Source organism: Gasterosteus aculeatus, chromosome 16 (genome assembly GCF_964276395.1).
Source record: "Gasterosteus aculeatus chromosome 16, fGasAcu3.hap1.1, whole genome shotgun sequence".
NCBI classification, from domain to species: domain Eukaryota; kingdom Metazoa; phylum Chordata; class Actinopteri; order Perciformes; family Gasterosteidae; genus Gasterosteus; species Gasterosteus aculeatus.
In genome coordinates, this window is record NC_135704.1 from 7,811,573 (window position 1) to 7,834,311 (window position 22,739).

A 22,739-nucleotide genomic window follows, 5' to 3' on the forward strand; every position below is an offset into this window, starting at 1 on the left:
ATAAATTAGCACATTTACTGGCTGCACCTGGCTCTCTTCTCAAGTCAGTTGACGCTTTACTCTCTCAAGGCCCTTAAAACTAAGGCAAAGTCGAAGTAGAAAACTCCCCATGACATGTTTAGTTTACAGACCATCCATAAATGGACTATGCAGGCATAGAAACATAAGACCTGAACCGGTTTCTTTTTTGGAGGATGGAAAAAGCAAACCGTTGGCAGATTCTGTGCACCTTTAACCAGTGTGGCGCGTCACTGTGGCTTCTCCTTTACCGTGATGCATGAACAGCGTAAACCCCTATATGCACCCAAAGACACCTCGGCGTTATTAGTAAAGAAATAACCATATACAGTACGTACCACGGCACGATTTGTCTGGTTTCAGTGACCTCATCAGCTTAATAACCTCAAGATCCGTGAAAGACGCTTAAACTAATAAATAACTATTGCATTCATCGTCATTTCCTAAGAAGCTTTGTTTTTTTGCAGTATTTCTTATTCTGTTTCTTTACATTAAAAATGTCACATCCAGTCGGTTCTGTGTCTCCGTCTTCCTTATTTCTGTAAAATCATTTTGTCATCCGGTTGCTTTATCCCCGCAACACCCGAGGCACGACTGAGGCACACCAGCTCCTCTTTGCGTCCAATCAGCGGGAGCTCTGCAGACTCTTCCTGCTGTAATTGGGTGGAGATGGGCGAGGAAACGCAGCCTTGGCACAACGTAAACACATGCTCGCCTTCTCCGCACCGCAGAGGGGAGTAGATGGAGTGAGAGAAACAACTAAGGAGACCGGGGATTTAAAGTTGATTTTGTCATCGTAGTTTATTGTTTTTTAAAGTAACTAACAGATAAACGGGTTATAAGTGATAACCCGTTCACGGATCTGAGAGGGTGTTGTTCCATATCCAACAGATCTGTGGATTACGCACGGCAGAGTTCCCGAGACAGAGAAAAGTTTTGAAGACTATTGTTTTGTTAAACTGTAATGTTCTATTGCGCATGTCTCAGCGCAGACAACCTACTATATAACTGCGTTTATATGGATTTTTCCCCCACAATATTTTCATTTTTTACATACAGACTGAAGTTATTCATGGATTAGAACTGGGACGTCAGCAGAACAGCAGACACGAGAAACATCTGAAGATTTATGCTTTGGGGGATGGCAACAGCAACATCAAGTCCATACCTTGCCAGCAGCAGGATTTTATCCGGGCCGGCCCTTCACTCCGATCGGAGGGGAGGCGGAATGCAGCCTGGCAGCACCGCTGTGACCACCGTGTCCAGCGGATACAGAGGGGAGCCTGCGGTAAAGATGGTGCAAGGTGACTTCATGCAGGGAGCCATGGTGGCGAGCAACGGGGGCCACATGCTAAGCCATGCCCACCAGTGGGTCACATCGTTGCCCCACGCCGCAGCTGCAGCCGCCGCGGCCGCAGTGGCGGCGGGCGAGGTGGGCTCTCCGTGGCCCCCCAACTCCCAGCCGCATGACACGAAGAGAGGAAGGGAGGATCTCCATACGGGCACCGCTCTGCACCACAGGTCCCCACATCTGGGACCCCACCAGGCGCACCCGGGAAGTTGGGGAGGCACCTCCGCGGCGCACAACAGCATCACCGAGGGGCAGCAGCAGCAGCAGCAGCAACAGCAGCCCCTCATCTACTCACAGCCCGGCGGGTTTACGGTCAACGGGATGCTGAGCTCGCACGTGGGACAGAGCCTCATGCACCAGGGGCTTGTGCGCGGGGAGTCCCCGGAACTGGACCACGGAAACCACCACCATCACCATCACCACCATAACCACCACACTCACCATCACCAGCATCACGGGGTGAATCACGAATCGCACTCAGACGAGGATACTCCGACGTCTGACGACTTGGAGCATTTTGCCAAACAGTTCAAACAGCGGCGGATCAAGCTGGGTTTCACTCAGGCAGACGTGGGCTTAGCTTTGGGCACCCTGTACGGCAACGTGTTCTCCCAGACCACCATCTGCAGGTTTGAAGCGCTCCAGCTGAGCTTTAAGAACATGTGTAAGCTGAAGCCCTTGTTGAACAAATGGCTTGAGGAGGCCGACTCGACCACCGGGAGCCCGACCAGTATCGATAAGATCGCCACTCAGGGCAGAAAGAGGAAAAAGCGCACGTCGATCGAGGTGAGCGTAAAAGGCGCGTTGGAGAGCCACTTCCTCAAGTGCCCCAAACCGTCCGCGCAGGAGATCAACTCTCTGGCGGACAATCTGCAGCTGGAGAAGGAGGTGGTCAGGGTCTGGTTCTGCAACCGCAGGCAGAAAGAAAAGCGCATGACGCCACCAGGACTGCCTCGGACCCCGGAGGACGCGTACTCACAGGTGGGCAGCATGGGTCCTGACACGCCGTCACCCTCCATAGACTGCAAGAGGATGTACAGCGACACGTGAAAATACGTGGGAAGATTTTAAATCCGAACAATGTAAGAAAATATTTGATGTTTCCCTCAATCCTAAGATAACTTTTCTTACGGCTCCCCGAAAATAACGTTGTCCAGTGTGTATTCTCCTCAGAGCGGGACAAAAGTCTACTTTTATGCATCTTCGGATATTTTTCTGCACTATGAATCAGCCTGCGGCACAGAACGGCTTATCTGCCTTCAGTAGCAAACAATTCCAAGTGTATTAAGGTCAAAGTTTGTTTACCAAAAAGTCTACTGAATGAGTAATGTCAATCTGATTCCACGCAGACCTATTCAGCATCTCTTTTAGAAATCAAAGTTCCCTTGTATTGCTGCAGAGTTTGGTGTTCCGCAGGCTTGACTGGACTGCATTGTTTCTTTTATATGAAATATCTCATGCGCTTTATTTAGCTTTGTTTTTATTGAGCAATAATTTACATTCCTTCTAACGTGTTTCTGACTTTTGTGTTGTGTGGCGGTGGATTTATGTTGTGACACAGTTTAAGAATTTACCAGTATTGTGTTTCCCTTAATAGAAAAGTCCTTTTTATCAAATTAGCAAATGTTCCGTTAAGTTTATGTACAAGTTAATCTTCTGTGTATTCATGTATAATGCTTTGGACTATTTATTTTCTCCCACTGTGTATATTTTCATGGAATAGACTAATTATTTAATAAATTTGACATAAGGAAATAATTATCTGAGAGGACAATCATTATTAAGGTTACTCCTGAAAGACACACCCACACACACACACACACACACACACACACACACACACACACACACACAGGCAAACACAAACACACCATCACCATGTGTCTTTTTAACTTACAATGATCCCTGATGCTTTTTAAATTGATATTGTCAAATGCCAAAACGAATGAGAAATGAGAAAACCTCTGCAGCAGTAAATAAATGAAGAAAATGAACAAAAACATGTTTGTGTGTATAGTTTAATGCTATTCTACCTGGGGTTTTTCTTTATAAGCAGCTTCTCACATGCCACAATAGCCCAATTATCCCAATGAGAAATAATCATCTGACAGAAAAGCTTTACGATCAATAACTTTTTTAGGGGGGTTAATGTTCCTCTTGTGATGTGATGATACCATGATTTTCTTCATTAATAATAATTCATTGAATATTTTGAAGTTTTTGACTGTTAGTCGAATAAAATAAACTATTGGAACATTATAAAAAGCATTTTTCATATTTGAATATATATATATATATAGACAACATGTTTAATCAAGAAATTAAGATTAAGCTTGTGAAAGCAGTTTGTTCAACTCCTAGCAGCGTCTTTAACAGATGAATGAATTAAAATAATCTGTCACTAACACCATTCACCCCTCTTAAAACTAATTCACCTCATCTCAGGAATCTCTTTTTGGAGTTCCCCTCCACATTTCTGTGTGATAAACGGCATGTAAGCCTGACCACATTCATCCTCTGGCAGTGCTGTGGACTTCAGCTTTGTGGAACGCGGCCATCAGAGGTCGGCTATCCCAGCTGGCGGTTCACCTCGGCAGCGGTTGCCAAGGTGACAGCGAGACGGAGGGACATAAGGCAGCAGATATTATGGTGCAGATGATGAGTTTGGCAGGTAGGCAGCCAGAAGCTCAGGACGCTTTGGGAAACAATCTGTGTGTCTTTTCTCTGTCGCTGATCCACACAAACATGACACACAATAACACATACGGGAATAAACATGCACATGAGCTGATATCCCAAATGGAATATCTTTATGAAGAGTGGAGTTGTGGAAAACAGAAAGACGAGGAGAAGAAGTGGTTTTGGTGGAACTTGGACGGATGTCAAAGGTCTGCTGGTACAGTACCTGCCAACAAACCAGACAGAACACTGAGAAATAAACATAAACCTGGAAGTTAATGGTTTACTGTAAATGTCACACTTTTAATTCTTCTTTGAGTATTTATTTTTTGGATCTCTTCCAGAAGATTGAGCTATATGTTTCATGGATTTCTGTCCCCTTTGAATTAACATGCCTCCTAACAATGCCAATTCTGAATAAGTCTCAATAACGCTGTCAAAAGACTTCTACAGACAAGCATACAAATATAGGAGAACGGTGTGTGTCTTCATTGAACATTGGCAGGATTTAGGGAAAACTCTGCTGTTGGTTATGAATAGCGCACCCATGAATGGGTGGTTTGAATGGGTCCTTACACGTTAGCCAATGCAGCCGTCATTACTCAGGTCAAATTTCAATCCGTTAACAGGCAGACGGGATGCGAGTAAAGACGGAAATATGACATTACTTCCCAAGTGTGCTGCTAAAAGAATGGAGGCGGATGCATTAGAGACAAGTGAACCAACTTTTTTAAAAGCTTTGTTAATTAGCATTTTTCACGAGCGTTTATAAAACCCTGTCAACTTTGGGGAGGTATACGTTATGTTTTCAGCTTCGTAAAGCTGCAGACATGTTGACCTAAAGAAAGAGTGTTCACATCAATGATTGTGTTTGTAGAAACACTTTTGACTGACTTTTCATGCTTGTCTGCATGGAGGGACTTGAACAACAACGACGCAAGGGACTCAGTCAGAAAAAGCAATCACAGTCCACATGTTGATGACTCCGTGTCAACGCAGAGGAAAACGCATCCTCTCAGCTTCCACAGCAATATCACGAATGGAGGACAAAATACACATATGGGGGCTCCACAGGTCACTGTAACCATCTTCTGATGCCTACTACATAAATATATTCCTGCCAATTCCTGTAAAATCTAAGCCTGTAGGATTTCAGTGTGATCCCTTAAAGCTTAGCGACGTAAAGATGGGAGATAAGGATGGAAATGGGGGATATAAAAGCTGTTTAAAAGGGGTTTGTCATCACACAACGCTTTGTCTTCCCTGAATAGTAATGCTGGGATCTGAAGGTACAAGCTGACGATGTTACGGTAACCTGGTAGTGAAGCTAAAACCCCTCAGTCAACAGAAACAGCTCGGCTCACCCGCTGTGAGTCAGTGCTCATGCATATAGAGCGCTGCAGGAATCAGTGCTGAAAACACCGGAAATGAGTCAGTACTTTCTCGAATCCGGTTCGCTCGTCTCAAAGCCTGAAATACATACGCTCAACACAGAGTTTTTTCCAGTTTTGATCCACGATGATAAATACGTCACTAAATATCTCACTGGTGAAATTTTAAGCTTTCTAGGAAATACCTGATTTATATTCAAGGTTTAAACCGTTTGTTGCTCATACACTTTAATGTGCTCATCCAGTGCGGGTCGGCCTACAACAATGTGTCATCCCTTTGGCCCTTTATACCTGCTACTCAAGCTACGTGCCAACTCCTCCTATGATGAGTGTTTTTTCTTCACCGAAACAGTATTGGAAGTAATCACCTCCTCCAATACGAGATGCTAATATTATTGTTCATGATTACTCATAGAGGTAAAGTCTTACGGACTTTACGCAAAGCAATTATTGCAAGATGATCCCACTCTTCATGCTTGTTGTTTGAGGTTAAACCCATTCAAAGAATATTGTAATGTACAACCTATTTCGCAGTGGGTTGCACATTATCTGTCGTGAATGTTTGGTGTTAATTATTCTCACAATGTGGAGATGGTTAACCACGTAAGTCTAACGCTGATTAACACACTGCGGCTTCCTCAGTGGGAATCAAAGCTCATGACACATTTTACTCCTACCTGGAGTCAGAAACAGTGGCAAGCATGCATAAATTACCCCAAAATTATATCTTATTTGGTTGTAATTTTGTGCTTGAATGTATTAGTGTAGCACAGATGTGTGCTCATCAAGTCAAAGTCAATGTCATTGATTGTGTAAGGTTTCCCCCCTTTCCAAATATTCTGATTTAGTGGTGAATGTTCTCCACTTTCCCTGTGTCTGCTTTTTGGGTAAATAATAGAGTACCAACATCTCTTCATCAAGGAGAAATTAAAGCAAACATCTGCAGAATAATAGACGGTGAAATGAATTCTCTCAGTAGCAAGCTTGTTGTGTGGGGGCCACTGAACGTGACGAGCATGCATGTGCTGGACCGGTGGAGTGGAACTCCTTTGATGGGCATGTTCAACACATGGGCGCGATGCCAATTTAGACAAGAATGCCCATGAAAACAATCAACGTCTGCATGCTAAGTGTGTGAATGTAACCGTGCATGTGTGACAATCCAACAGTTTTCTTTTTTTAAATTACTCACATTTAGAAACTAAATACGAAGAATTTATTAGTCTCGTAATTTAGTCAAATCTTAGTCAAATTCAAATCTGGAGTCAGACATGCAGCCTTCTGTCAGTGATGTGCACAATCTCCTCTTAAAACGTCCTAAAAATCCTACCAATATTTAAAACTTAAAGTGGGCATTATCAATGTTTTTCTAAAAAGAGATGCTGCAACTTCATATAAGCTCGAATTAAAAAAAAAGAAAAAAAAAGATATAGACATAGTGTATTTCTACAAACCTTAACATACCAATGCATAAGTGTCTAAAATTCAGAAAGTCACGGCCGAATGCTTTTAAGGCCCACTGCTGCCATCTCCTGCACAGCTCGATGCAGCGGATACTGATCTAACGGCAAAAGGAAAAATCATAACAATTAAACCATCTTCACGTTTGTTTTTATTCTAGATTAAGGATCATTGCATTCATTCATTATACCAGACTGCAAAACAATAAAATAATCCACAATCTAACCTCAGAGGCAGAGGATGTGATGGTGACTTTGTTGTCGCATCATATATAGTAGTGATTTATCATGTTTTTTTGTGTGATTAGTATTGTGTATAAGATTAGCTTATGACATGTTGCTGTTTGACTATTTATTTTAGGTACATTGCTGTAAATGTTGACCTTTTTCTGCTGAGACATTTATCATCCCCTTACGTCTCCTCAATGTGAATCTCCAATAAAACAATTCAACTGTGCAATTTAAATCAAACTCATTATCATTGTTATCAATCGAATGCTGATATCTTGTGCTGTTGTGTTTAGTAGAAGCCTGCTTTTTGGAAAACAAACCTGATGGTGTTATGTGAAGTTTTTACTCGCAGTCGGAGTAAAGAGTAACTCGATATGTTAAAATATCCATTAATAAGCAACAACGACATGCTGCGCGTTTGCACGGAAGCAGGTGCTGGAAAGGGCTTACATGACAGTCTGCAAAGAAACGCATTCCCCGCACTGCTCCTTTAATTCAGCGACCACCTGCGTGTCTGCCGTCAGCAGCCGCCGCGGCCGCCGCCATGGCGATCGATCCGCCCGTCAGATGTTCAAAGTGGCATATTTGGGGGAAAGCGCGACGTGCGCAGGGAGAGAAACGCGACAAACGGGTTCCCCGGCGCGAGGACAGACAATCCCGGGACCCGGTTTCCAGCGTTCGGTCGAGGTAGGCCCGTTCGTGTCATGCGTGATGCTCAGAATGGATCGCTGTGCTGCTTTCATCCGCTCTCATGGGGCGAGAATATGGCACATGCATGTTGTCTGTGATGCATCAGGAGATCGGCACCGGCTCGGAGCACACACACACACGCACACTCACGCACACGGACACACACACACACACACACACACACACATGCGCGCACACGTGTGATGGAGAGAAACGCGCTGACATGTAACGTTAAATGTGAAGGCACCGTGCAGGCGAATTGGCGGCGCTATGTAAACCGGGATAAGTGTTGGTTTATCGATACAGGGACGATTTGGGGCATCACACACGTGACCATGTAAATGTGCATCGAGGAGCTGATGCAGAGCATATTCCTCTCAGGTTGATTACGTCTGGATGCTGCTGCTTATTAAATGATGATATGGAATTGAAGACTATCAAGAATCGTATTTTATTTAGAAGTTATTATATTTTCCATTTTTGTATTGTCACATCAAAGCTGAGCAGAGCAGCTGAGTAAAAACGCTTGTTTTTGTTTAAATCGGAAGCTCGGAGCTCAGTCAGCTGATTGCCTTGATATATATAGAATTAATTAGCATTTACTCATTTTGAAAAGTGTTAACATTTCAAATTTGGAGGCATTCTATGTTGTATAGTTTTATTATAGCCTATATAATACCAGGGTTTATTTTGGCTCCTACATGCCTTTTTTCTCATTTGTATTTAGTTCTCTATTTCTACTTCTGATTCAATAGATGCTGAGCTTTATTGATTATTCCAAAAGAGAATGTCCTGAAATTAGAGGCGTTGTTTCAAGAAAAAATGTGAAACACTGTGAAACACACCATCTTTTTTCAAAGGGAATCAGAGTACAGGCTGCTTGTTGCTATGGAACTGGTGACCTAGTTGCCATGGGAACAGCCAGCTACACTATGCAGCGGCTTACAATGTGGTTGTGCAAGAATGTCAGTGGAGAGACTGTGGGTGAGTGGGGAGCACGGCCGTGAGGGTTGGCGGTTCGATCCCAGGCTCAGCTAACTGGCGTCCCGCTGTGTCTTTAGGCAGGACACTCAAGCCCAACATTGCTCCTGTAGCTCAGGACAAGAAGCGTGTTAATGATCAAGTCATTGATGGCCGAATTCAGTTTCTGGGTTCTGTTGTCTGACATATTTTGATATATTTTGGTAATAAATGTTTCCTGATTCCCTGCTGGGGTTATTGTGCTTGCTGGGACACTGTTAGGTCTTATAGGACATTTATCAAAGTCTTTGATATAGTAGTACATACTAGAAGAAGATATCTTCTGCATGGAGATGACAGCAAGATTGAAAAGGGTGAAAAGGAACTGAACATGAGACTCAATGACCCTGAACTCCTCTTCTTGTCTCCTAGCAAATAAGAGTCCACCTGGAAGGATCACATCTGAGACCTGAACGCCACAATGACTACCATGCATCGTCCCCACTGTCCCACTATCAGGAGCTGGAGGTGGAAACCATAGCAACGAACCTGTCCTGAGGAGAACTCTCTATTTTTTAATCAAAATTGCATCAGAGTCTGATGCATCATCCGAGAATGAGCTTCTGCTCAGTTGAAGGAAGACATGCTGCGCCATGGTTTGTACAATACTGTTGTGTATATGTGTGTATTTCTATTCATGTGGGAAGAATTGCATGTACTGTTTGCTTTGGAGGGTCGGTGGTGTGAATGTTTGTGTACGTGTCCATGTGAGTCTGAACAGCTGTTAATCATCAACCTCATTCAAGCCGGTGAGCGGCACATGTCTGTCCGGTGAGACTTTATCTCCCAATGAGGTGGCTCTGCCTTATATAATAGGGACTGTTTGTTTACAGGTTGCGTTTATGCTTTGTGTTTTTGTCAACATTCTTTTTATCACAGATATTACCATGGAGGACCATCTGCTGGAAGACACCTTAAAGTGCATACCTCGACAATAATCAAACATGTTCATTATTTTGGGCTGACATCCCTAAAAATAGCCGCGATGGCTTTTTGCAATGAAAGCCTGCTGGAGGAGGCGTGCGGCTTCATGGGGCCGGAGATGGTGGAAGAAGCAGCGGACAGCGTCCCTTCAGAGGCTGCTACTCCCCTCATACCGGTCACTCTGCGCGTGACCCTGGCCGCCATCATGATCTTCATGATCACGATCGGTTTCATCGGCAACGCAATCGTGTGTCTGATTGTTTACCAGAAACCTGCCATGCGTTCTGCTATCAATCTCCTCCTCGCCACGTTGGCCTTTTCGGACATTATGCTTTCCCTGCTCTGCATGCCCTTCACCGCGGTCACCGTGGCCACTGCCGACTGGAGCTTCGGAAGCGGCTTCTGCCGAGCCTCCATCATGCTGTACTGGCTGTTCGTCCTGGAGGGGGTGTCCATACTCCTCATAATCAGTGTGGACCGTTTCCTCATCATTGTGCAACGGCAGGACAAGTTGACCCCGCACAGGGCGAAGCTGTTGATCGCCGGTTCGTGGGTGCTGAGCCTCTGCGTGTCTCTGCCGTCTGTAGTCGGGTGGAGGACAGGCGCAGCGGGCATGGGGGCCGCCTGGGCGCCGCAGTGCGTGCTGGGTTACAGCGACTCCCTGGCGGACCGCGGCTACACGGTGCTGTTGGCGGTTGCGGTGTTCTTCGTACCGTTTGCCGTCATGCTTTACTCTTACATGTGCATCCTCAACACCGTGCGCCGCAACACCCTGCGCATCCACAACCACACCAGTGAGCATTCCTGCCTGCCAGCACTCAACCAAGTCAGCAAAATGAGACTTACCGGCCTGCAGCGGCCCCCTCAGATCAAGGTGGACATGAGCTTCAAGACCCGAGCCTTCACCACCATTCTCATCCTCTTCGTCGGTTTCTCCGTGTGCTGGTTGCCGCACACAGTGGTCAGCTTGCTGGCGGTGTTCAGCCGGCGGTTCTACTACAGCTCGGTCTTCTACCCAGTCAGCATAGGAGCCCTGTGGCTCAGCTACCTGAAGACGGTCTTCAACCCCGTCATCTACTGCTGGAGGATCAGAAAGTTCAGGGAGGCCTGTCAGGAGTTCATTCCCAAGAGCTGCAGACTGTGTCCCAGAGTGCCGGGCAGGAGCCGCAGGAGGGTGAGGCCGAGCAACATCTACGTGTGCAGCGAGACTCAGTCAGCTGTGTGAAGCGCGGAGGGACAGTCGGTTGATGCCCGTCCAGCAGGTGTTGACACGCACTGTTTTCAACTCTTACTTCCTCCTCATGAATAGGAATCAGAACTCAACTTAAACACTGTACTGTACTTGTCTTTGACAAAGCAATCGCACTGAAAGGATGAACTATCAATTGAAGCCAGCACTATGGTTTTGGAAATGTACTGCCAAGCAATTTCATATCATCCATTGTCAATTTAGTTCTCCATTTCATAATTAGTCTGTGATGTGTTTCATCGTGGCATTCTGTTTCTTCAGACTTTAGACAAAAGAAAAATCCTGCACAGTATAAGTGTTCAGTAATGTTCTCAGAGGAAAGTCAGTAAGCTTAACTGACTGTTAAAAAAAACATTTGTGCAGCAAAATGGCCTCATTGTGCAAGTTGAAACTGTTATTTAAAAATGTGTGTGTGTGTCATCAAAGAAGTGTGTCAGTTATTGAGCTGTGGATGTTTACATGTATGATCTTTTCATAAATAAAGATGAAAAATACAGTTTAGCCATCTGCGGGTTACCAAAGGCATCGATTCCCTTTGAGTGGATGCACAGTGTCTCCACAGCTATTCGTGTAGTCAATTATATCAGTTTACAATTCAGGTAATACCATTTGAAGGATGACTCCTGCACAGAAATGTTAAGGGTTCTTTAGCTATTGAACCCCAATGCTGAATGAACAAATTGAGTGAGTGCACTGTAGTGTTGAATATGTTTGGCATTTTTATTTAAATAAAGATTGTAGGTTGTATTGAAGTACCACATGAAACAGGAAGATGGTGCTGTTCATCTTTGCAAATTTTGACAGCTCCATGTCTTGCAAAATTCTCATGCTCATTAAAAGACCTAAATATAATTTTGTTTCACTTCATTCATTTAAAATAATTTCTGAACAAATGAGAGACCTTTGCATTGATCGCGTAGGTCTGGACCCAGGTCAGCGGAAAAACCTTTTCACAGTAAGACCTGGGTTGGTTTAGACATGGTCTCCTGATTTTGTGATCTGAGAGTATCAGATATATTCAAAATTGGTGAATCTAAATGTCCTAAATAGCAGATTTTTCATCACACAAGAAGAAGAAAAGCAGCAAATGCTCATTATGGTATACGAGAGGAATGAAAATAATCATGTTTGGAAGTTTAGCTTAAAATTCCTGAAACAATTTATGGATTCACAAAGTAGACAATATATTATTCTAGCCATGAACAAATCAATCAATCAATCAAGTCAGCTGTAGAAGTCATATTAACATTTTATACTGTGGCAGCTGGTACGCTTTAATGGTTAGGATGTTTAATGGCTACGGTGGAGTCCATCCAATCTTCATAAATGTTAAGATTCAATAACGTGACACACTTACTTACGCCAATACATTAAATCATGTGCCAACACATGACAGCCAACATGCTACCACTTCAATTAGATCACAAGGTTGCTTCTATATCACATTACTGTCTTGATGTAATCAGTTCTGTTCAACAACTCATTCATCTGAGAAGGGACTTTTTATGCTGTGACACGAGACTGAGACTGATCTGTAGTTTCCCACAACAGAAAAAGCTCAAGAACATGGTCTTTATATCAGTTTGAAATTTGAAACTTAGATAAATTTATTTACAGCAGTAAAAACAATTTCAAACATCAACTTGAGAGGATGTTAAAAGATAAATACTACCTGTGTCACATTTTCTTATATTTGTTGAGTTTGCCGGCATAGTAGGTCAACGCGCTTGATTTTGTTTGTGAAGTGTGTGAAATACATTTATGCTGTATATTGTATTGATACAGTTGAACCTGATGACAAGAAACACAGTTTAAAACCATTCAAACAGAACGTAATTAATCAAGAATGGTTTCCGTTGTTGGTTACAAACTGCGTAGAATTTGTAAATTCAAAGGGCTAAATGCTAATAGGCTAAAACGCTTGTTCACATATTTCTTCTACTTTATAAGGTAGGTAGGTATGTTGTATGTAAGTTTTGTTACACGGGTCTTGTTACTATATATGCCTGTCAGCTTTATGGTAGATGGTATATAGATCAGTCTTTCAAATCCTGTCCAGTAAAAAAAACATGGATCTTCAATGTGTGGCTTTTTAGGTGTTTGTGGAAAAGAGCGAAGGGTTGTTTTTTTCAAGAAGTTTATCCTCTTAAGCTAAATAAACGTAAGGCGTATAAGCTTTGTCACAGAAGTGAAAACGAGGCTGGTTTAGACACCTGGTTCTCATGATATCATTGGCACATTCAGTATATGCCAATTTTATAAAATATGATACATTGCTGTACAATACAATGTAACATAAACATGTATGCAGCAGTAATATGAATGTATTAGAACAGTGTTCTCAATACACAATGGCCAACGTTTCCTCTTCCTCTTAATGTAGCCTAAAAACAAACATATGTTAAAACGTGTAGCCAATCTGAGCCTTGTAAAAGTACATATTCACCTTTATTCTCTCTCATTTCAGCCTTTATGACACTTTTCTTGTCGGGGATTGTGGACTCGAGTCGACCGACCTGCGCGATGAGAACTGTCTCAATAAAGTTGGTCGAAAAGAAAAATACGCCGTGTTGTTATGACGCGCTGCATGCTGGGAAAATAATCGCATCCAATATGGCGACCCCCACGGAGCGAGACGGGAAAGCCGTCTGTAGCTCGGCCGTGGATCTATTACTGCACCCCGAGCTGTTGTCCCACGACTTCCTGCAGCTGATCTTACGGGAGGTGAGTTACTGTTGGCGGAGACACGGTGCGTGTGCGCCGGCTCGTCTCACCGGCGAGGCCTCGCTAATCTTCCTAATGTTAAGAAACAAGTTCAGCTAACAGGTTTCTTCTCGGTCCGAATCAGAAACACGTGAGCACCGGTGAGCGTGAAACTCGGGACCGGCTCACGGAGCTCTACCTGCGGCACGTCATCCCGCTGCCGCAGAGGACGTTGCCGGACAGCCGCTGGGGAAAGAGGATGGAGGCGATCCGAGGGCAGCGCGCCGCGGCCGGTCACACGTCCCACAGGTACCGCTCGCTCCCACGGAGGCTTTCGAGATGCTGGATGTGTTCCCAGTGTATGAGCTCCAAGGGATGTTAATGCTTTCAGTGTGAGCTGCCAGCTGTTTATTTTGTGCATCACTCATTTTAGCTTTATATTGAGACGGTATCACAATATGTTTTTGAAAAGTAATTCTTTACTAAGTATTTACAGAATGAGACTCGGAACATGACCAAAGATGTTGACAGAAGTGTCCACCATTTAAAGTCCCAAATAGTGAACTAAGGTGACCTCTGCAGCGATCTGCTCAGAGTGGTGGAGTAGTATAAAGCCCAAAATCCAGTAGTTTGAAGTGTTCTGCTGGCTACATGTTCGTGTAAACAAAGTAAAACTCTTGTAATTCTTGTTTGTTCGTTTTCAGTTCCAGGAACGACCACAACAGGAAAAGGCCTCCGATTGTATTTGATGGCAGTTCCTCACACTCTGGCCCGCTAAAAGTAAAGAAAACAGAGGGAACCTCCTTGTCGACGGGAACCATTGACCGGTTAAAACCTCCTCCTGCTTCAAACCTGTTTAACCCCGTCTGCAAGCTGTCTGGAAACACGCCTTCCTCGTCCATTCATTGCACCCCTGACACGGCAAACCTCCAACGGGAAGCAAACAACTCGGTAGGAACGTTTTGTTTTCTCTCCTCGGTTATGCATTACGTGTAAAAGTACCGTGTGAGTCAAGGAAAGTGTGCATTGATATCATCATTGTTACAGAGACTTTCCCGATACACTCGACTACATGACTACAAATACTGCAGATGAAGATAAAATCGTACCCCTAAAGAGGCATGGAGACATCCAGCAAAAAACAGGACATGCTATTATTTAACATACATGTTACATTAAATGTTTTTTCAGTTACAAATGATTTACAACAGAGATCAAATCAAGTGTTTTGCCAGAAAAAACGCTTCGATTCATAGTTCTAAACAGAAAACATGTAATAAACCACACATATCGTAATGCTAATTGATCAGTAACACATTACATTTGACCCCTTAAAAATGCCCTTTTAATGCTTCACCTTCCATCCCTTCAGGGATCATTGACGTCTCCAGAGGTGAAGAAGAAGATCCAGCATGTGACATGGCCCTGACCTCCGATATGCACACAGACCCTGAAGGACAGACCTCCTTTCCCACTGAATGTTGTATCTCAGTATCTGTGCTTGCCCCCATCACAGTTATCCAACTAGTTCTATCCCAAGAGGGATGGAACCCCGTGAACCTGTGTGTCCACCTCACTGCTCTCTTTCTCCCACGAGCTGACCGGATGGTTCCCCCTGGGGTTTTTGCTTTTAGAGTAACAAGCTTCCTTGTAGATTTCCACAACCGCAAGTGCCCTTACCATCTATGATCAGCAACTCTCCTCGTGTCCCACGCAGACACCTTCCCAAGGACAAAACAAGTAGCGCAACTTTTATTTTCTTTAATGGAAACAATGGTTGTCCGGTACTGATTTGCAAAAGGTGAGTGGGTGCTTCTCCTTTCTAGGTTTGTTTGAAGTGTGGTAAGTGATTCTACCGTGACATGAATAAATGGACCAACTTTAACACAAATGCTACAGACGCTCATAGTTTGGGATTACGACTGATGACCACATCTAAGATTAATTGTCAACACGTTATTAGGTGGTGCAAAGCAAAATAGTGTGTGTTTGAACTGGTGGTAGTAGTCGTTTTTTTCTTCTGAACTGATGTTTGGACTTTTAGGGTTTACTGTTTAGGGTTTTTAAATATTAGTTGTGCTTCTTTTTTTCCCTTTTTTTGAAGCTGTATACCAATCCAATGTTAAATAGCCATTTTGACACAGAAAGAAAGCTACATTTGTTATGTACTTGAACGCTGATAACAATTTCTACAAAAGAGGAAAATAGATTAAACCAGGAATATTGTTACTTTGGAAAGTATTCTAAATTGTGTATAGATTGACGTTGTTTCTTTCTTTGAAACCAATGAGATTTCATCAAAAAGAATTGCGATGCATTTTCAATCCATTGGGAAATCCAGTGTAAAGTTTGTACAGATGCTTTTTAAAATAAATATCTTTTGTTGAATTTTAGTGAAGTAGCTTTGTGGTCCATGTGTGATATGCTGTAAAGTACGCTTAAACAGACTTTGTAGAAAAAAAAATAAAGGAAATCTAAATTCTTAACAGTGTTCTTTTTTGCATCATTCGGTAAATAAATCCATAATTAAAGAGCTTATTGTTCAAGTGCTCTGAGCGAAAACAACCCTTCTGCAACTCCTTGCTAAACCCGGAAGACACAGGCTGAGGCTGAGCTGCAGCCATGGTAACCAGCAGGCTCAGCTATACGCACTGTTTTACCTCCATTATTGAAATGCTGATATCTAGCTATAGCCTTAAATCCCACGACTCCTCGCTCACTACTCTCTGCAGGCACAAGACTGTTAAAGGCCGCTAACGCAGCTGAGTCACCCATCCACAGTTATTTTTTGAGGGTGTGTCAGCTAAGCGATAACAGGACAACACACAGCTGCATCAGGCAGTGTGTTTATAGCGCAACGTTTGCTTTTTTATCCTGCCGAAGTATTGGACCCCCCCAACACCACCGTCTTTAAGAGGTCATCATCTCATCAATCTGCACTACGTTCAGTATGAAATGGATTTGCATTTTTTTGTTCAAAAGTTATGCAATGTACAGTACGAGTCAGACGTTTCCACACACTTTCTCAGTGAATTGAATGAGAACTTTTGACTGGTACTATAAATATTTTCACCCTTTTTTTGTACAAATAATTCTGAAATGTATGTGATAGCTTTGGTTGCCAATTAAAACAGTAAAGACACTTGATGAATGTATTTAATTGCTAATACAAGAACCTCATTCACGAAACCTCTACTAATTATGGCATCACGCTCGTCTGTGGGCAAAGCAACAATCATTACACTACAAAGTGGATAGTCTACACTAAATATTTCAAAACGCTTCATACAGTATCTATTTGCAACCATATTTCTGTCGCATAAGTCTTTACATTAATGTTATTTTATTAGTGATAACTTTTTCTTAGAGATTTCTTTTCTCTCAATCTATTAAAATGTATATAATACTGTTAGTAGTTTTTATTACTTGGCATACAACAATGTACATTCATAGTAATGCTAGGTCGTAAAGATGCTATGTTGTGTGTTAGGTGTATTTATTGCATCTTTGTCATCCCTCTACTGTAACATAATCCTCCAATCAGATGTATCCGCTGTCCTTCCGACGGAATTAGATGTCCTTGCCGCACTCCGGGCAGAGGATGTCATCCCGTTCGGTGAGGAAGCCACGGCCAACCAGGGACACGGCGCACTTCTTACAGTTGAAGCAGTCATTGTGCCACTGGCGCTCCTCAAAGGAAATGTACTTGCTGCCTCCAAGGCCTGAAAGGGAAGCACAAGTTAAAACAATGAAGAACGATGAATAAAGCACAGACTTTAATGCCATATCAACCAATGCTGACAGCATAAAGCGTATTTAAATATCCGCCTCTCACACTTTCCCAAAATTGCACGACAGGAAAAATAGTTTATTTGTGATTACCGCTAATGGGGGTGGTGCAGGAGGCACACTTCTTGGCATAAAGGTTGCAGAAGCAGTTGAGACAGTAGGCAAAGTCGTCTCTGGAGGTAAACCTCTGGCCAGACAGCTGCTGCTTGCAGCTGGTGCACAGGAAGCAGTCCTTGTGCCAGGGCTGGTCACGGTAGGTCACCCCACCAGTGGTGATGGGCTAATAAGAAGAATCAGGAATGTCATATGGCCCCACTTCAGGCGGTGTTTGTGTGTCTTTTAGTGAAGATGGGTAATAATTGAACGCTGCTTTGAACAGCAGTTCCAGGTGGGTGTCCTACCTTCTTGCAGTGCACACACTGCATGGCAAACTGCTTCTCATAGCAGGGCACACAGAAGTTGCTGTTGTCCTTCGGGATGAAGCTCTTGGTGCCAATAGGCTGCTGACATCTCTGGCAGGTGAAACATGTCTCGTGCCAGCTGTTCCCCTTATGCTCCATCTTCCTGGAGCCTTCGCAGACATACAACACGAGGGGTCGATTCAAGAAGAATTTAAAGAACTGAATGTGGGTTTTAGTGTCAAGAAAGAATGTACATTTAAATATATATTTGGTCTTGTTTGTGAGAACAACCGATTAGTTAGACTACCAACTCAATGTAAATAATGTTTTTACTTCATTTATTACACAACTTGTGGAACTTTAACAAATCACAAACCTAGCCTGTACATTTACATGGTGTTACAGACACATGTTCTCAACAGCTTGTGCGCTCTTTCCCTGAGATAATCACACATAATTCATTCAGCTTTGTAATGACACAATTCGCAGCATCATTTGTAAACCATCCACAGACACACCCATTTGTCAATGTCAAAAATTGGATTGCCCTATGTTGCTTCGGTGTAGACTCAACTCGAATATACACTAACCCAAACCCTTTGTAGTCTTCTTCCTACCTGGCATGATGGTTTTCTTGCATTCGTGGCACTTGGAGGAATACTCATTGGAGTAGCACTCGGTGCAGAGGAGCTTTTCGTCCTTGGTAGAGAAGGGCTTGTCCACAAGCGACCGCTTGCACTGGAAGCACATGAAGCACTCCTCGTGCCAGTGACGGTCCTTGTAAGACAGATCCTACAGGAACATCAGATGGATGGTTAGAGCCGAGCCCACTTGGGTGAAAAATGGGGTTCAAGACTGGAATGCACAGAAAGAGCCCATCAGGATCACATGCTCGATGTATTTCTTTGGTAGATCTTACCCTGGTGTTACATCCAATAGGCTTCTTGCACTCCTCACAGGTGTTGGAGTACAGGCTCTCATAACATTTCACACAATAGGGATTTTCCTCTCTCAGCACATACTTCTTCCCAAAAAGGGACTCTTTGCAGTAGTGGCAGTCGTATCGCTCAGTCATTTTCACAGAGAGCCTCTTAACCTAGAAGAGGGAAACACGAAGAGACGCAGGAAGTGAGGGAAGAGAGATTCTGTCTGAGGAATGCGACATTATGCACATTAACATAAAGCTTCTTAGGCAGTTTTGTCTTTTTCCTTCTCAGTTCAAAATATATTTCCACTGACGCTGACCACTTTTTAGGGATTGTTAATTCCAAGCAATACATGTTTTCAGTATCAAGATCCTTGTCCGATGTCGCATTTCGCTCCCTTTCATCTCTCTCCCCCATCTCTCAGCACTCCTTCATTTTGTTCTGCGCGTCAGAACTAGAAGGTGACAGATGAGAAGGACATAAATAACTTCTATCAGTCCTGCTTAGCGACGGTCAACTTTACCCCCATTGCATACCCGCTCTCCCCGTGCCGCTGCACACTGACTCATCCATCACCTCTGCGCCAGCTGTCAGCACCGTATCACTGTATCTCTTGTCATCGTGCGTGTGTGCGAGTGTGTCTCTGAATAAGTGGCTTTGAATGGCAGTAGTAATAATGGCTGCTCACAATCTGCAGCTGTTTGTGGTCTGCCTGTTAAGCCTTCTGGTTATCCCACCTGCGCCTAAACACTCTTGCTCTCTCTGGACCAACAATAGTACAGTCAATACATGTGTGAGGGCATCTTTACAAGGTGTGACAAAAGGTTATATGGGAAGATTTGAAATTAGCCTGAATATAGTGTTTATTAACACTATATTATCACACACACATATGTGTTCCACAAAGCTTTGACCCTACAAGGAGGCTAATAAAAAACTAACAAATCATGTCCGTCCTGACCACTCTTTTTCTTGAATTTCTTGTTCCTAATTCACCTGGACTCCTCAGTTGTTGTTCCCTTCATCTGTCTGTTGTATTGTGCTCGTACAGTCAGCGTTACTTCTCAACCACATGAAGACCTGTGCATGAATTGTTGGGGGTAGCCTCTTTTATCTGGCTCAAGTTGAGAGGTATTATCTGTTGGTTCTCAAGTTATTCTCCCTCCTCCCACATTCCCTCATTGTCTATCGCTCCAACCGTGACTCGCCTGGCTTATATAAGGATTTATCGGACTCCTAAAAATAAAAAAGGATAATCTCAACCGCCACAAATAAAACCTCCAGCTTTTCAAACCCGCCGTGCAGCTGTTTCCCAGCTCCGGGGGTCTCTTTGATGCTGCCCATCCGGGAGTCTCTCAGACCAAATCGCTTGATGGCAAACTAAGCGACGGCCACTTGGAGGGCAAGTGCTTGACCCTGGTGCTGCCTGATTTATCCCCCTCAAGCAACTCTGCAGTGCGTTTACTTACAAAAACGTTTTTGCAAGGAATCAATAATTTAGTTTGGCTGAAAAAAAATGTATGTATATATATATTATTTTTGCGATTTAAGAAAACCCAATGTCTACAGCTCTTCTACATCCTGCTCACATCAATGCCTTCTGCTTCAAAGCAACATGGCACCAAACAATTCCTCGTTAATTAAATGAGTCTTAATAACCGTCGGTAAGAACAAAATGTCCACTTGAATAAAGCCCTAAATTGAAGAATGTTCAAAAGAAATCCCGAAGTAAATGAAATACAAATTCAATTGACTGTTTAATAGTAAGCCCCCTTCACTAACACAGTTTAGCTGAAGGGAAAGTCTGAGGCTGATGAGAAAAGAGGACAGACAGTTGGAAAAGAACTCACAGGGGTCAACAGGGGTTGAACATTTCTTTTGGAGACAGATGATTTAATGAAAGAGGAAGTGCGTCTGTCTCTGAGACCGACAGTAAGGGCAGATAGATGGGGGGGTAGAAGAGGGGGTTAAATAGTGCAGGTACTGTGCAGGTGGAAAGAGGGGGAACATGAGCAGGTGGACGGCAGGATGCCAGAGCACAGGGAGCGTCTGTGTCCTGGAGGATGGAGGAAGACATAGTGAATGGAGACCAACGAAAGGATGGATGCGTGGAAAGGTGGAGGGGTGGATGGATGCATAGTGGAGCAGCTGAACAGAGTTGGGTCTTACCTTCCTGTTTGAGGAGTGTTTGCCTGTGCGGAGTCTGGGCAGACTGAGAGAGGAGGCTCCAGTTGAGGCGTAGTTACTCCTGATTGCATTACTCCACCCATCGAGGGCTAATTGAAAACCAGGGAGGGGCGAGTGGCGGGGGGACGAAGGGGGAGGGGTGGCAGGGAATGTTTTTAGAGATGGTCTATAAATACAGCGACGCTTCACAGCGATGACCCCTGGACCCCCTTTCACTCGCTCATTGAGCCACCGGCGAGGACGTGTGGCCTTTTAAGGTCACTCAGTTGTTCACTCTCTCACATACTCGGTGATTCACTTGCTCACTAACATGAATTTCCCTTCGTCTGTCTAATATTTGTGTTTCTCCACAGGAAGGCCTTATCATACCGTCCCTCTCAATCAAACTTTCTTGAGAAAAGCAACGTATCGATCGCTGTTTTCTCTACATTAGACAAATTTACTGTTATCAGTGTCATAATATTACGCACGCACACACACACACACACACACACACACACACACACACGCTGTTACATAATGATATAATCTTCCAATGGCCAGTTGATGAAAAAGATGCCAAGGACGTCATAGACTGTAGTCCTGTGAGATTTGCCCTGACTCAAATGTCTCGTCTGTCTTTGCCTCCCTCTACTTCGTCTCGCAGGGGAATGAGCATCCACTTCCAACCCGTCGGGTACAGTGTCCAGGCCCGGTAACGACAGACACCTGCATGGTTACTGACAAAATTATTTACACTATTTTCTGCAGCACCACTCACGCTAGTACACCACCCTCCATCAACCCCCGCTGCTCCCACTTCTGTCTTTCCTCATGCCATCACTGTCATTCTCTCTATTTGTATTGCTTTCTCTGTGTGTGTCTCTCTCTCTCTCACTTTCTCTCCCTGTCTCTCTCTCTTTCCCTGCATTTGTCTTGCTCCCTGTCTCTCTCTCTCCTTCCCAGGTCTTCCTGACCAAGTGGTCCCTTGACACTCTCTAGTGAGAAAATGCGTCACTAGTTTCAAGTGCTCTATTTTTGGGGCTCTGCAGAGTGTGTGTGTGTGTGTGTGTGTGTGTGTGTGTTGCGTCTACTTGAATGCATGTATTTAAGTTCATGTGTTGATGATGTGTTGTACGGCTGGTCCACCACTTCCAGGCTTCTGAACCATCTCAATGTGTTGAATTGAAAGGAGGATTCTGAACAGACATTTTGTACGGCCCCCATAGGATGAAGCCTATTGAATTGGGTGATTCCCTGGTTCCTATTTCTGGATGATCGGATCGTCAGAGACATCATGAGGTCATAGTTTTCACACATAATGGGATTATGACCAAAATCCTACACAACTAACGGTACTCCCATCAGGATCAGCAGTACTTTGTGTTTAGCGCCAAAATGCGGCTATGGGATGCGGGTATGAAGTGTGGTGTTATAAATAATAAAGATCGGTATCATAGCATGCTGACATTAGCATCTCAGATCAGCCTCACACGGTTGTCATCAAGGGTGTAAACTCTTAGTCTTGTTAAAGTAGCCGTTGCAAGAAGTACGGTTTTAATCAATTTGTTCTTGTTTTTTCTGTATTAAGCTGTGTTGTTTAACTTTTCAATGTTTAAATAGAGATGTTGGCTTGTTAACTCTGTCATGTCAAAAGGAAACTTGATTTAATCTTGTGGGTAAATTTGCAATAAATGCCCTGCTAAATTGGTTGGAAACAGGCAGCATGTACAAACAGGGA

At 43.7% G+C, this 22,739-nt stretch overlaps 4 protein-coding genes across 5 annotated transcripts; 3 read left to right on the forward strand and 1 right to left on the reverse strand.

Moving 5' to 3' along the window:
- Positions 1 to 685: 685 nt before the first annotated feature.
- On the forward strand, positions 686 to 3,371 carry pou3f3a (POU class 3 homeobox 3a). The gene has a single exon (XM_040202509.2). It carries the CDS (start codon positions 1,148 to 1,150, stop codon positions 2,417 to 2,419), a length of 1,272 nt encoding a protein of 423 aa, XP_040058443.2. The 5' UTR covers positions 686 to 1,147; the 3' UTR covers positions 2,420 to 3,371.
- Positions 3,372 to 7,582: 4,211 nt separating this feature from the next.
- Positions 7,583 to 11,865, forward strand: gpr45 (G protein-coupled receptor 45). Its single transcript, XM_040201800.2, has 3 exons — positions 7,583 to 7,817; positions 9,213 to 9,436; positions 9,720 to 11,865. Exon 3 carries the CDS (start codon positions 9,826 to 9,828, stop codon positions 10,987 to 10,989), a length of 1,164 nt encoding a protein of 387 aa, XP_040057734.2. The 5' UTR covers positions 7,583 to 7,817; positions 9,213 to 9,436; positions 9,720 to 9,825; the 3' UTR covers positions 10,990 to 11,865.
- Positions 11,866 to 13,572: 1,707 nt separating this feature from the next.
- c16h2orf49 (chromosome 16 C2orf49 homolog) lies at positions 13,573 to 16,202 on the forward strand. Its single transcript, XM_040201801.2, has 4 exons — positions 13,573 to 13,737; positions 13,862 to 14,025; positions 14,421 to 14,667; positions 15,089 to 16,202. The coding sequence occupies exons 1-4, from the start codon at positions 13,627 to 13,629 to the stop codon at positions 15,143 to 15,145; spliced, it is 579 nt and encodes a 192-aa protein (XP_040057735.1). The 5' UTR covers positions 13,573 to 13,626; the 3' UTR covers positions 15,146 to 16,202.
- Positions 16,203 to 16,854: 652 nt separating this feature from the next.
- fhl2a (four and a half LIM domains 2a) lies at positions 16,855 to 21,159 on the reverse strand. Of its 2 annotated transcripts, none has more exons than XM_040201802.2 (6): positions 21,002 to 21,159; positions 18,826 to 19,002; positions 18,524 to 18,698; positions 17,907 to 18,076; positions 17,599 to 17,785; positions 16,855 to 17,438 (listed from the first exon to the last, which is right to left on the reverse strand). In XM_040201802.2, exons 2-6 carry the CDS (start codon positions 18,979 to 18,981, stop codon positions 17,287 to 17,289), a joined length of 840 nt encoding a protein of 279 aa, XP_040057736.1. In that variant the 5' UTR covers positions 18,982 to 19,002; positions 21,002 to 21,159; the 3' UTR covers positions 16,855 to 17,286. The 2 variants fall into 2 exon arrangements, with proteins under 2 accessions (XP_040057736.1, XP_077946353.1); XM_078090227.1 differs by lacking the exon at positions 21,002 to 21,159 and adding an exon at positions 19,829 to 19,851.
- Between the last annotated feature and the right edge of the window lie 1,580 nt (positions 21,160 to 22,739).

Bases quoted from the DNA above. Each gene is read 5' to 3' on its own strand.
- gpr45 (XM_040201800.2), top strand. From the start codon at position 9,826: ATGGCTTTTTGCAATGAAAGCCTGCTGGAGGAGGCGTGCGGCTTCATG.
- c16h2orf49 (XM_040201801.2), top strand. From the start codon at position 13,627: ATGGCGACCCCCACGGAGCGAGACGGGAAAGCCGTCTGTAGCTCGGCC. The intron at 13,738-13,861 runs GTGAGTTACTGT...GGTCCGAATCAG, and splicing joins TGCAGCTGATCTTACGGGAG to AAACACGTGAGCACCGGTGA. The intron at 14,026-14,420 runs GTACCGCTCGCT...GTTCGTTTTCAG, and splicing joins GCCGGTCACACGTCCCACAG to TTCCAGGAACGACCACAACA.
- pou3f3a (XM_040202509.2), top strand. From the start codon at position 1,148: ATGCTTTGGGGGATGGCAACAGCAACATCAAGTCCATACCTTGCCAGC.
- fhl2a (XM_040201802.2), bottom strand. From the start codon at position 18,981: ATGACTGAGCGATACGACTGCCACTACTGCAAAGAGTCCCTTTTTGGG. The intron at 18,699-18,825 runs GTAAGATCTACC...ATGTTCCTGTAG, and splicing joins CTATTGGATGTAACACCAGG to GATCTGTCTTACAAGGACCG. The intron at 18,077-18,523 runs GTAGGAAGAAGA...ATGTCTGCGAAG, and splicing joins CAAGAAAACCATCATGCCAG to GCTCCAGGAAGATGGAGCAT.